This window comes from Schistocerca gregaria, chromosome 9, assembly GCF_023897955.1.
Source record: "Schistocerca gregaria isolate iqSchGreg1 chromosome 9, iqSchGreg1.2, whole genome shotgun sequence".
NCBI classification, from domain to species: domain Eukaryota; kingdom Metazoa; phylum Arthropoda; class Insecta; order Orthoptera; family Acrididae; genus Schistocerca; species Schistocerca gregaria.
This window is the reverse complement of record NC_064928.1, coordinates 180,417,386-180,432,603: the sequence shown is the minus strand read 5'-3', so window position 1 is coordinate 180,432,603 and position 15,218 is coordinate 180,417,386. Positions and strand designations below refer to the sequence as shown.

At 38.8% G+C, this 15,218-nt stretch overlaps 1 protein-coding gene across 8 annotated transcripts in view; it reads right to left on the bottom strand.

Moving 5' to 3' along the window:
- The window catches only part of LOC126292216 (uncharacterized), a 68,906-nt gene that overhangs the window by 27,215 nt on the left and 26,473 nt on the right, over positions 1–15,218 (bottom strand). For all 8 annotated transcript variants that reach the window (XM_049986081.1, XM_049986076.1, XM_049986079.1 and 5 more), the window contains one exon: positions 5,931–6,050. In XM_049986081.1, the coding sequence (XP_049842038.1) occupies positions 5,931–6,050 (120 nt within the window). The remainder of the gene's footprint in view (positions 1–5,930; positions 6,051–15,218) is intronic.

Here is a 15,218-nt window from a genome sequence, read left to right as displayed (position 1 = left end):
CGTCCACAACATCCTACTCCACTCGTATGCCATTCCCAATTCCAACCCAAACCCTTTGCCACAAGGATCATATCCCTGAGGAAGACCCAGACGCAAGACCTGTCCAATTCATCTGCACAGCACTTTCTACTCCAGTTCTGTCACAGGCTTATCCTACACCATCAGAAGCTGGGCCGCCTCTGAAAACAGTCATGTCATATAACAGCTCCACTGCAATCATTTTACAGGTTTTCATGTCAGTATAACTATCTACAAGCTGTCTATCAGGAAGAACAGCCACCAGAAAACAGTAGCCAAAAGCAAAGTGGACCACCCTGTGTCACAACATGCCGCTGAACATAACATGGTTAATTTCAATTGTTGCTTCACTACCCGAGCTATCTCCCCGCCACCACCAGATTTTATGAACTGCACAAAAGAGATTTATGTTTATGAGACAGTCTCTAGTCCCCTCCCATCTCTGCCCACTCCTCTGCTTTTTCACTCCATTTTCCCCCCTTCCCTGCCCCACAACCTCCTGTCGCTGCACCTGTTGGCATTCTAGTCCCTGCCAAACAGTGCCCCTACCACCCCCCACTCCCTCGCCAACCCATACACTGCTGCCCATTCCACTTCCCCGCCCCTCCAGATTGCTACTTCCATTCCATGTGACAGATGCATTCCGGTCCAAGCTGCCGCAGTTGGGGGCTACGTGTGCTTATTTGCGTAAATGAATGGTGTGTGTTTCTTTTTCTGGCGAAGTCTGTGGCCAAAAGCGTGCGTGCGTGTGTGTGTGTGTGTGTGTGTGTGTGTGTGTGTGTGTGTGTGTGTGTGTGTGTGTTAATTGTCCATCTCTGCAACTTATCATGTCATCATTCCAGAATGTTGTAATCTCTCTCTTCCTTATTTTTTGATAGTCCAGTAATCCATCTTTTCCTACATTTCTGATATTCCAACTGGGAATTTCCATTGCTCAAATGTTAAAATAGATACCCCTGGGTGAATAAGTATGCATCAATTACATGATCACTTCAAAAATGGGCAGACAACAACAAATGTGTTTCCATTGTTGTGAGGACAAACTCATAAATCTTAAATGGAGTGCAAAATCTGATCCGTATGGCACAAAATTTGTACATTGCATAAGAGTTCACTGTAAGTGGTATACTGCACAGAAGATTGATGAGTAAAAAGTTAGTGGAATATAAAACAATGGAAAATCCAAGATGAAATAATGACAATATCATGAAAGGATACATTCCTACTCACCATACAGAGGAGATGCTGAGTTGCAGACGGACACCCAGAAAGATTGTTTTAAGGGTGGGATTTTGGCCAAAAGGTCACCTTGTAACGTAGAACACACACACACACACCACACACACACACACACACACACACACACACACACACACACAATAACGATATACACACATGTGACCACTGTTTCTGGCCACTGAGGTCAGACTCCAAACAACTGCACTGGATAGATGAAGCAACCTTGCGTGGGTAGTGGGGGTAAGCAGGAGGCTGGGGTGGGAAGGGGGAGGGATAGCAAGGTAGAGGCTGGGACGACATAGTGCTGATTGAGCAAGCATTCAAGGACATGGTGGTGACAGCATATGACTTTTAGGTGCAGTTGCAAGTTTTGAGGGAGGGGAAAATGGAAAAGGGGAGCACGAGAGGAGGAGAAAATGACTGGTGGGTGTGTTCGACGAACAGAAGGCCATATACTGCTGGAGGGGGAGCAGGAAAGGGGATAGCTGAGTGAAGGACAGGGACTAGTGAAGGCTGTGGACAAGGAGGGGGGATGGGGGGGTTCTGGGAATGTGGGATATGTTGCGTGGAGAGTTCCTACCCACAGAACTCAGAGAAGCTGGTGTTGCTAGGAAGGATCCAGATGGCACAGGCTGCAATATATTTTACGTTCCTGTAACCCATCTTCCACTCTTCATCCCCCCCCCCTCCCCGCCCCCATAGTCCCTGTTGGTCACACACCTTTCCCATTCCTTGCTCCCACTCCAGCATTACACAGCCTTGTATCCCTCCAACGGACACACTAGTCTGTCTCTTTCTTTCCCCTCATCTACCTCTCTTTTTCACTCCCCCCTCCCCCCCACCTAAAACCTCCCCCAATGCCTAGCAGCCCTACTCTGTCTCCAACATGTCACTGTATATTCCCACAAGCATCACTACACCCTCCCTCCCAACCCCAAACTCTTCCTTACATTCACCACTCAAATTGCTTCGCCTAGCAGGCACAGTTGCTCAACAGTCCAGCCTCAGTGACCTGAGACAGTGGTCATGTGTGTGCAAGTTGAGCTTGCATGAATGTGAGTTTGGTTTCTATGATAGTAGTAGTCCTCTTGACCAAGAGCTCACATGTACAGCCGTCTTTTTTCGTGCCTGTCTGTGACTCAGTATCTCCTTATATGGTGAGTATCAATCTATCCTTTTCATAATACTATCAGTGGAAAATAAAGTAAGATAGAATTTTGGTTGTATTAATGAAGAACACTTATCTGCAAATTGCTGTGAAGAGTTGAGGCAAAATATTGTAATTTTATCTGTATACAGAATTCCAGGTGTGGAAATAATGGAACCACTTTCATCGAAATTCCAGTGACTATTGCAGAAACTTAAAACGTAAGCCAATGAAAGAGTCATAATAGTTGCTGATTTCAACGCACATTTAGTTACTGAAGTCAATAGCTCAGCAAAATTCATTGACTATTCAAAAATTGGGTTTTTATGTTAATTTCACTGATTTTACTCAAGCAAACAAACCATCAGCAACATATAAAGAAAATATTTTAACAAAGTTTACTTATATCGAGAAAAATGATTTTTGTTTAGATTTAGGACTGCCTGATCATTGTGCCCTATTTATGGAGTGACCAACAATGGCAGTTCTACAAAAAATATATGAACTTATTCCATCACAGGTAAAATAATAGACTGTACTACAGAACACAGTACAGTATTTGAAATTTTGTCTAAATTCTTGGAAAACTTCCAGCTCACTTTTTAATGATGCTTCCCCTCTTGCTGTACAGCATAAAGAACAAACACAGCTAAAGTCCCAACTTTGTTGTCTATATAAAAGTTACAAAAATACTTTCAGAAAGGCACAAAAGAACTGGCAAATAATACATTTATCTTGGGTAGTGAGAACAAATCAAAGACATTTTAGTCAGTGATCAAAGCTGAAACACGCACTATAACTAGAGGCCCCAATATTTCCAAAATCCAAAGTGTTACACACAGCCTCTAAAATAATCTGCACAACCACTACCCGCAATAGTTAATAAGTCTTTGATGTTGTTTCATAGATACTCTGAATTATGTAATAGTTAAATCACTACTCAAAAACAGCACAAAAGAATTTATGAGAAACTATCACCCGATACCTCTTCTTCCACCACTATCAAAAATATTTGGAAAGGACCTCACAATATAAACTCAAAATTTCACACAAAAATTAAAATAATCAGTATGGGTTTCAAAAAGGCAATGGCACAAGATCTGCTATCAACCACTTTGTAGACAAAATTAGCTCCTCTCGAGACAACTTCCTACATGGCACAAAAAATTCTTGTCACCTATGGACAGCCTTTGATAGTGTGAATCACTGCTTGCTACTCTCTAAACTCAAAAAAATAAGGCATTAGGGACACACTATTAGAACAGTTTAGGTTCCACCTAACAAACTGAAGACAAGAAATGGTTATAACATCAGCGAGTGGTAACTGTGGTTCAGAATGCAAAACCATTTCATTTCACAAAGAATTCCTTAAAGCTCAGTAATAGCTCCCATTTTTTTCTTAATACTGACTGTCACACAGTTTTATGAGCAAATGACGAACCTGAAATCACTGACTAACAGTATGTACCAAAGTCCCCAAACTATCTTAAATACTCGAGAAAAATTAGGTAAATACTTTAATCTAAATTGCTTAAAATTAAACATCAAAAAAACTAAGTTAAGACAGTTTAAAACAAACCAAGTCATGTTAAATGATGTTCAAATTCACCACAAAAACAACGATTTAAAAAACTGAACTCCATCCGAACAGGTCACGAAGACCCTACGGTACCGGTCGGATGGCATGTCATCCTCAGCCCACAGGTGTCACTGGATACGGATATGGAGGGGCATGTGGTCAGCATATCACTCTCCCGGCCGTATGTCAATTTACTGACCCAAATGCTAGCCCAAGCCTACAGAGCTTAACCTGTGCTACCACTGTGGCAAGGCCTTTACAAAAACCAGGAAGCAAAATGGTCATGAAAATCCTAGGAATGCACCTGGAGAAAAATATGTCACAGGTCTCGCATATATAACAATTCACAAATAAATTAAATAGCCCAGCATTTGTAATAATGATGGTATACAATACTAACAGCAAGAACGTAAGGAAAGGACACCCATAAAGTTCAAGATGGGCAACTCATTTTGTACTATCATGAAACAGCGGAGAGTGTCATGGATATGATACACGAATTTGGGTGTCAATCGTCAAAACTAAGGAATTTTTCATTGTGACAACATCTTTTCACTAAAGATCAATCACCAATTTTGTCTTCCAAATGTGAAATTATTTTGTTGACACCAACCTACTTAGGGAGAAATGTTCATAAATAAGAGAAATCAGAGCTTGCAGAGAAAAATGTAAGTATTCATTTTTCCTGCACACTGTTTGAGAGCAGGACACTAGAGAAATAGAATGAAAGTGGTTTGATGAATCCTCTGTCAGGTACACGAGTGTTAATTACCAAGTAGTCATGTAAATGTAAGTAATATGTCACATTTACTTCAAATCTGTAATAAGATATGGAATTAAACTTTGGCATAGCTCAAATAATATGACTGCAATATTAAGACTTCAAAAAACCATCATCAGAAATAACCACAACATAAGGTGAAGAAAACTGAGTTGTCCACTTCTAAAAAAATCCACATCTATTAAGGATTCCATCACAGTACATCTGCAATCTTATTACCTTTGTACACAGTAAGCGAAATTTAATGTAGTGAACCAATTTCAACTTGTATATGACACCAGGAATCAAAGCATATTCTTGGTAAATCATTTTGCATCTAAACTTTTTACCCACAGGATACAGAGTTGTTAATGGCAGATCATAACACACAAATGAAAGAATAAGTTAAATGCATTACTCTGTTCTTAAATGCTGACAGAAAAGAAACAAAGTGGATGCCAGATCTCAATAAAAGGCACAGGCCTGCTATTGTATTATTGACAGCTGTGTAAACACTGAACAGTGAAATACTACTTTCCCGAGAGAGGTGTAATAATATCAATAGTGCAGCAGTTTCTTACCCCCTGTGCATCAAACCAGGTCATTTTGCTGACACATACAAACTTCAAACTTATCTGAAGATACACTGATTCTTCTGTCTCAATGTGTTTACCCATTCTATGCTCCTAAAGAGAGAGAGAGAGAGAGAGAGAGAGAGAGAGAGAGAGAGAGAGAGAGAGAGAGAGAGAGAGAGGGGGGGGGGGGGGGGGGGGTTTGCAACGACTAAGTTACAGTAACTTAGAACACCTGTAAGTGGAAAAAAATTGTAAATTGGCATCAATCATAAAAGTTTTATCTTGAAGACGACACATTTTGACAGTGAAACCACAGACAGTGACACTAAGCAGTGGTGGTTGTTTCACAAACATTTTATGTACTGTAACACACATTTGCAACTTATACATCACAATGCAGCACACATAGTGTTCTTAGAGCATTGAAAGCATCTTCTGCATCTTCAAACTATCTGCTGTGTCATAACTGTAGAAACTATGGCAATTCACTTGATTATTGCCAGTGGAACACACAAAATATCTTTAAAGTCACATCACATGCTGCTGTGAGAAATAGCCAATGCTCATCCCTCTAAACTACAAAATATGAATGTAGAGGAAGTAAAATCTTACCTGTTTCTTCTTCCTGAAATGAAAACTCAGTCTCTGATCCAGGATCCGTATGGCGCTCTGGCAAATCAATCAACCTACAAATGTCATTTTTGAAGACCTTGGTTGGGATGGTGGCATCATCTGAAAAACATATAAATGGGAATAAAATTGTAACCGCTTCCTTTCACTTCACTGTGACTTTTGCAGAGACTTTGAAGTGATAAGACAATTCATAAATTGCTCTCAATAAAATGGTAAAGCAAGCTCAAAGAGTAAATACAATGAATGAATACTCCTGGGTATAAGAAATAACCCACAAACTTTACAGAGCAGCAGTCACGCAAAAATATTGCATAATATAATCAAACTAAAGTTTTGTGTAATCACTACAGTGTTCTTATTGAGGAAATTAACAATGAAGTCATAAAACTGGATGACAAGTGTTTGAATTTGTGGCAGATGAAGAGGAGGACTGGATGGAATGAAAAGGAAGGAGACAAGTAAAAATGACCAAGAGTGATTTTGTTGCACTAAATGTTTTCAAAGCTAAGCTTTCTCCACATGCCCGAGAAAGGAAAGTTTAGATTCTGAGTTTTTTTACACTTATGGTTGTGAAATGGACTTTTAATTGAAAAACCAATTAAAGCTGTGAATTGTGTAGTCAACAATGGAGGCACACCATGCCTGGAATTTTGAGAGAGAGAGAGAGAGAGAGAGAGAGAGAGAGAGAGAGAGAGAGAGAGAGAGAGAAATGTATTGGTATGGAGTGGAGTGTGCACTCAAAATGAAAGCCAGCAGCAAAGAGAAAGGAAATATGTAGAGGAGCAGAAGAAGGCGTTTTAGCAGTGTCCGTTCTATTAGCCATCATTCTGTATGAAGTCATTCTGTATCTGTTTTTAAAAAAAAGAGAGACTGTGTTCACCTAATTTTACAACTACCTACAAACATTGTAACCATACTATAAACAAACTGCTTGTGTCTGTGGATGTATGGCTGGATATATATATATGTGTGTGTGTGTGTGTGTGTGTGTGTGTGTGTGTGTGTGTGTGTGTGTGTGCGCGTGCGTGTGTGTGTGCGCGCGAGCATATACCTATCCTTTTTTCCCCCCTAAGGTAAGTCTTTCTGCTCCCGGGATTGGAATGACTCCTTACCCCCTCCCTTAAAACCCACATCCTTTCCTTTTCCTTCCCTCTTTCCTGACGAAGCAACCACCGGTTGCGAAAGCTCAAATTCTGCGTGTGTGTTTGTGTTTTATTCATTGTGCCTATCTACCGGCGCTTTCCCGCTTCATAATATAATCAATGTTACATTTGTTTGACCCCTTTAACATAAAAACCCTGGGTTACGTCATTTTGGTCATTTTCACAGAAACTTAAAATCCCTCTGGCTACGTAAGAAGAGACCCTCGAAAAAATAAGAACTGGTTTATAGCCATTTCAGCACTGATAGTCACATGTGAGAGTGTCTGCTACTACATTTGTAGCCTAGTTATCATGTTTTGATTGAGTTGGTTGCCACTAGATATCACCTTCACTGTGTGCAACTTTGGATACTTGACAACAAAATGAATGCTTTCAGACTGTCTCCTATACTGTTGTTAGGGAAATGCTTTCAAAACACAATTACTATAGTTATCCTGAGTCTGACACTGAATTTAGCAGCTCAGAAAATGAAGGAAAATGTGATGTTATGTCGCTAGACGAAGTGACGACGTTTTGCCAGTTTAGCGACAAGTGCTCACCAATGGTACAAGATAAATACACCCACTGTACTGCAGTCAGCCCCTTCAGGATTTATATTCACAGTGAACCATTGTGAAATACACGATTGGACTTCGTAGCTACAGAGAAGCTAAACAATGACTTCAAGTTTCAGGATATTTTAGTCAAAGTCCAGTGCACAAGCATACTGGGATTTTATTACTGGCGATTTTCAAAATGTTGTAACTCATTAGAAGCTGTCTTTATGTGTGTATATGTAATGTCATTAATTATAGGATGTTTTTCATTAATAAAATACTGTTGGAACATAATTTGAAAAGAAAATGTTACATTAACTGGTTTAATATGCAGGGTTTTTTATAGAGAAATGAATATTGTAGAAAAAAAGTGGAGGGGGGTGGGGGGGAACCCACCATGGGCACCTTTTGACTGCAAAATCATTTACTTGTATTTTTTAGTCAAAAGGCAAGCATGGTGCCATTTTCAAAATTTTACGTGACTCTGAACCCCAATAATGAGAATACTGTTGTGCTCTTTTGATACAGCTCTACAGTCTGTACTGTCCCAAGGCCCTTCATCTATGCACAGCTAGTTACTTACTTACATTTGAGCCTGCTTACCATAGTCAAGCTTTTGTATTGCTCTTTATTCTTGTAGCCTATTATTTTAAACCTATACCGACACATTTCTCCTTTTAACTTCTTATAAAGTGACAAAGCCTGTTGCTCTTACTTCAGAGGGATCACACTGTTGAATGTAGCATATAACATTTTATCCAGAACCCTATACTATAGACTAGTGCCATATATGGAAGATATACTGGGTGATTCCCAGTGAGGCTTTAGGCCTAACAGATCAGGTGCGGACCAGATATTCATACTGAAACAAATACAGAGAAAAACATATGAATATAATGTAGAAGTCAACATTATATACATGGATTTTGAGAAGACTGCGAGAGTTAGGTCAATATGTGTGTTATGAATAAAATACATATTTGTCTCATAGTAGTAGAGAAATTATGACTGGACAAAATGGTTTTAAATCTCAATTTGACACCAACATCTACTTAATCAGTATTCCAGCAACTGAGAGTTGCAGTTACATATAGACTATACATCAGACAAGAGATTAACAATTAGCATGTGTTTTTATCTTAGACTTACATTTGGCTCAAAAATTGCTACAACAAAAAATTATGTACACAGTAAAGCCCCATTTTTAATTTCCGCATTTTGTATTTTCCCACTTTTAACAGTCATTTTTGTCAGTCCCGACACAAGTTCTATACTCTCAATACAATGCTTTCCCGTCATTACAGTTCTGTATTATTTTATGTTTTCTTTGACATCATCATGATCTTTACCATTTGTTTTCATATAGATTTTTGCAAAAAGTGCAATTTATTTCTGTTAAAAGTCAGCCCTTTTATTATAGGTTCACAGTGTTTGGAACATTGGTAAACTATGCTAATAATTATGTGACAATAGACTTTGGTAGCAACCGTCCTTCTGTTCAATGTGTTTTATTACATCAGCTTTAATTTTAAAACAGCCATCTCCATAATGGGCTTTCACAAACCACTGTTACTTCCACATCTAAAATGCTAATCCATACTACATAAATGGTCTTAGATTAGTACCAGCTACAAACACATGTAAACATTCCTCCTCAAGAAGCACTGTAACACGACAATTACCACCCTCTTTCTCACCCAGGTCATCCTTGAACCAAGTGACCATCTTGTCAACACCAAGTTGTAGATTTCATGCCTATTGTTCTAAGTTTACGCAGACTGACAACTGTAGTGTTTTAACCAATATAGTGTTACAAATTTTATTAACCATAATTTTGTAATGATATCAAAAATAAGTCTCACATTAGACTATAAATATTTCTTTAATGTGGTTTCACAAAAGAGTACAGCCAATTGTTGTTAGAAAGAAAGAAAAATCAGTTAATTGTATCAGATTTTTTAAAGGAAAAATTTAAATTGTTTTAATTTCGTATTTTGAACAATATAAAGAGATGACAGTAAGAGTAATTTATTCATTTTCACTTGTTATGTTTCCAATGTTTTCCTGTAGTTCACACTTTCTTGCATTTTACACTTTTTTGGGTCAGTCCACTGAAAATGAAAAAAAGGGGAGGGGGTAGGTACTATGTATTGATATTACCGCAATAAACTGTGGTCAAGCCGCTGATAGTCCTCAGAGTCGCATACAAAGCAGCAGTCTCTTTGCTGCACTCTTAATGACGTTGGGTACAGCACTACAGTTCCTGCAGCCACACAAAGCCCATAAGGATTACCTCAGGCAAATAATTAGAACATCCAAAACAGAATGCGCTCCATAACAAATCTTCACACATAAAGACAGTTCTAACCCTCAAAATGACCTTTCTACTCAAATTTGCCAAATACACAACTACGTGTGCTGCTTCAGTTATGCATCCAACAAGTACGGAATTTTCCTTTTAATCAAATGGCTTTTAATTTCGAAGTTATTATGAATTTGAAAAAGGGGGGAGGGGCAGAAAAATCAATGTCTTCAATAGTCTAAATAGGGAAGATATGTTAGAAGACAAAATTGATCGGCACACTATCCAAATATATTTCTGTTATTAGGGCAATCTCAGAAAGTTCTATGGCAATCATGTAGGTGGATAGGGAATCAGTTGACTGTTTCAATATCACTAAAGGGGTTACTAAAGATGATGCCCTTCTCACAATGCCTTTCAACTCGACCTTAGAAGCCATTATGCAAAAACTCCAAATAACTCCTCACGTAGGTATAAGGACCATGCAGTTGGTGGCATATGCTGACAACACTGCAGTAATTAGTATACCAACGATAACACGGGAGAGAATAGTGGTGAAATTGAAAGAAGCCGCATGGCATATGGATCTGGAAATTAACAAATCAGAAACCAAATATATGTAACTCTACAGAACAGAGGATAATAATCTGGATATGATCAGCAGCAGGTTTTAATTTTGAGCATGTAGAGGATTTTTAATACCTAGGAGTTAATATTATTAAAATAAATTCCATGTCCACTGAAATAAAAGCCCACATTTTAAATGCTAATATGTGGTGTTACACATTTAAAAAGCTAATTACCTCTAGTTTGTAAACTGACAACTAAAAATCACTACATATAAGGTTACAATCAGACCAGTGGTTACACATGGATGTGAGGCATGGATGCTAACCAGCAATAGCAAACAACAACTCTGAATATTTGAATGAAGAATACTACGGAAAATTTATGGAGGAATCTGAAATAATGATAGTACACAGAGAGCAAGGTCAAATTATGACTTGGATCACCTCATACAGGGAGCTGAAATAATAAGGTTAATTAAAAGTAAAAGAATAGAGGACACAAATACAAAGGTCTTCCAATAGACAGTAACAGGAAGAAGACTAAAAGAAAGACCACATAAACGGTTGCTGGATGAAGTGGAAGAAAAGATCAGAGCCCTAGGAATCTGTGGATGGAGAAGGAAAGTAAACGAGAATGCAGAATGGAAGGAAACTTGAGGAGGCAAAGACCCACAGCGGACTGCCAAGCGACAAGAAGAAGAATACTTCTTTCCATTACCAAATTGACAATTCCTTTATGCCGCAGACTGTGCCCTGAAAACTAGTATCTTCTTTTAGTCAAGTTCTGCTATAAAGATTCAGCATCTCTTCATTAGTTAACCAATCATTCTTCTATAGCATTTCATTCCAATAGCTTCTATTCTCTTCTTGTCTGAACTGTTTATCATCCACATTTCACTTTTGTGCAAGACTACATTCCAGACAAGTACCTTCAAAAAAGCATTCCTAAAAATTTTATATCTGATGTTAACAAATATCACTTTATCAGAAATTATTTCATTGTTGTGGTCAGTCTTAATACATTCTTTCTACTTCTGTTATTGTTATTTATTTTGCTGCCTGAGTAACAAAACTCATCTATTGCTTTTAACGTCTCATTTTCTAATCTAAATCTCTCACTATCACCTAATTTATTTCATTCCATTCCACTACCACTTTTCTACTTTTGTTGACGTTCATATTATAACCTCTTTCAGATACTATCTTTCGCGGGCAAGTGCTCTACCAACTGAGCTACCCAAGCACGACTCAGGCCCTGTCCTCACAGCTTTACTTCCGCCAGTACCTCATCCTCATTCAGCTCATTTATCGCTATATGTTGATAATGCCATGTGATAAAAATCACCATAGTAGTTACAAATCTTTTTCAAACTACACAATATTAGCCTTACACATACCAGAAAATGTACTGTTTTACACAGCAGAAAGAAATTGGATATTACATTGCTAAGGAAGGAGATGGAAAGTGTTTTCTTCTTCCTGAATAATTTATGATGTGTATTGTCCCCATTTAGAAATAAGCAATTCGATTGGTGTTACAATTTTGCAACCATCTGCAATACTAAATGACAAACAGTCACCCAGCCCCACAGGCAGGTTGCCTGTCTAACGGTTCCCAGGGGTAACGCAAATTTGATTTCCGGTATTATATATAATCATTGACAAAATTTAATAACGATTGTTTTAGTATGGATATTGGGGTTTCAAGGCTTTGTTGCATTTATTACATTCAACTTATAATTATAAATCATACATCAAATGAAAGATCAACTGAAACAGTTTTGCTTGTATACCAGTGTTCACACACATGTAATGTTTCCTGTGTCTTCCAATAGGAAGTGTTACAGATAGAATGACGAACTACGACAGTGAAGTTTAGGCTCATTCTGCACACCTACGTCGTGCATTTGGCAATAACTGATAAGCGTTCAGTAGAGTTCTGAGTACTTCATCACAAATGTCGCAGCCAGAGTGAGCATTAAATTTAATCAAAGCAAGTTGTTTGGTAAATTTCTATTCCACTTCTTGTGTGTTGTCATTTGTGATCGTGGTGGTAAATGACAGAAACGAGCAAGAGACACACTTAATTCAACCACAAAGCAAGTGTACGTGTGTACCGAAACTGTTGCTTTGATTGGTCAGATGGTTGATCGGGGGATGGGTAAAGGGGCCAAACAACTCAGTCATCAGTCCCTCGATTTGAGAGTGGTTTATCTGGAAGTAGATATATCCACCAAGAATGTTTTCTGATACAATTGGGAGATTCATACCACTAAAAGTGAGAAGGCTAAAAACGTAATGGACATATTTTGTATTGTCAACAGCAAACGCAAGATGGAGGAGATAGGGAAGTCAGAAGGTAGGTGTCTCAGGGATTCTGCAATGTGACAGGAAATTTCCCACCCATAGCCATCACACCCCTGATCCATTAAAGTCAAGAGTACTCACTATTCAACAAAATTTAACACTCAGAACAGAAAACTGGGCATGGCAGAAAGAAGGCAAACTGAATCTACAAGCGACAGAAACATTGTAAAAGAGAATGTAAGAGGAGCCACGTCAAGGAGGTTAGGTCAGGTATCCCCCAGACTTTGCGGATATACTCTATTCATCATAAGAATAAACCTCATGTAAACATTACACTACGTATTCTTCCGCGTTTCCTGGAACCTCATTGGGTTTCATTTCATGTGGGGCAGAAGCCATGCTTTTTCGAGTACAGTCAAGTACAGTAATAAGGATACATTTTATGATGTACATTACGCGTACATCGACTCAGCGATAATACGGGACAACAACTTTACCAGCACATTTAAATTGGACAGCACTGGCCAGCCACCTGGTCCAACCAACCTGCAGTGATGAGAACTGTTGTAGCAAAGACATAAAAAGTGTTGAGCAGAGAACAATATAGCCTTGAATGTCATTTAATTTTTAAACAGAAGGAAATAAAGGTAAAACTCAGGTGATACGCTTCTTAGGTAATCTGATGGAAAACATAACATGCTTGCGATCTTAGTAACATACTTGTTGTTGTTGTTGTTGTGGTCTTCAGTCCAGAGACTGGTTTGATGCAGGTCTACATGCTAATCTATCCTGTGCAAGCTCCTTCAACTCCCAGTACCTACTGCAACCTACATCCTTCCGAATCTGCTTAGTGTATTCATCTCTTGGTCTCCCTCTACGATTTTTACCCTCCACACTGCCCTCCAATGCTAAATTTGGGATCCCTTGATGCCTCAGGACATGTCCTACCAGCCGATCCCTTCTTCTAGCCAAGTTGTGCCACAAACTTCTCTTCTCCCCAATCCTATTCCCTACCTCCTCATTAGTTACGTTATCTACCCACCTAATCTTCAACATTCTTCACCACATTTCGAAAGCTTCTATTCTCTTCTTGTCCAAACTATTTATTGTCCACGTTTCACTTCCATACATGGGTACACTCCATACAAATTCTTTCAGAAATGACTTCCTGACACTTTAATCTATACTCGATGTTAACAAATTTCTCTTCTTCAGAAACGCTTTCCTTGCCATTGCCAGTCTACATTTTATATCCTCTCTACTTCGACCATCATCAGTTATTTTGCTCCCCAAATACAATACTCATCTACCACTTTAAGTGTCTCATTTCCTAATCTAATTCGCGCAGCATCATCCGATTTAATTAGACTACATGCCGTTATCCTCCTCTTGCTTTTGTTGATGTTCATCTTATATCCTCCTTTCAAGACACTATCCATTCCGTTCAACTGCTCTTCCAAGTCCTTTGCTGTCTCTGACAGAATTACAATGTTATCGGCGAACCTCAAAGTTTTTATTTCTTCTCCATGGATTTTAATACCTACAACGAATTTTTCTTTTGTTTCCTTTACTGCTTGCTCAATATACAGATTGAATAACATTGGGGAGAGGCTACAACCCTGTCTCACTCCTTTCCCAACCACTGCTTCCCTTTCATGTCCCTCGACTCTTACAACTGCCATCTGGTTTCTGTACAAATTGTAAATAGCCTTTCGCTCCCTGTATTTTACACCTGCCACCTTTACAATTTGAAAGAGAGTATTCCAGTCAACATTGTCAAAAGCTTTCTCTAAGTCTACAAATGCTAGAAACGTCTTGTTCCTCCTGCCACTGAACTTCACTAATTCCCACTATATCTAACTTTAACCTATCCATTTCCCTTTTTAAATTTTCTAACCTACCTGTCCGATTAAGGGATCTGACATTCCATGCTCCAATCCGTAGAATGCCAGTTTTCTTTCTCCTGATAACGACATCCTCTTGAGTAGCCCCTGTCCGGAGATCCGAATGGGGGACTATTTTACCTCCGGAATATTTTATCCAAGAGGGCGCCATCATCATTTAACCATACAGTAAAGTTGCATGCCCTCGGGAGAAATTATGGCTGTAGTTTCCCCTTGCTTTCAGCCATTCGCAGTACCAGCTAACATAGTACAGAAATTAAAAATGAGAGTGATGAAAACTCCTGACTTTAACACGAGTAATTTTTACACATAACCTATGTGCAGTGTAAAAGCGCATTGCTGGATTTCACCATGTAGTTAAATATTGAAGCCATTGAAGGTATTACAGTAAGTCATCTGGTAATTTCTGAACTTATTCCGGGACTCTGAGGAATACGGGACATATCTGCACTGCTACGCTGATAACAAGGGGAACAGCAACAGAGT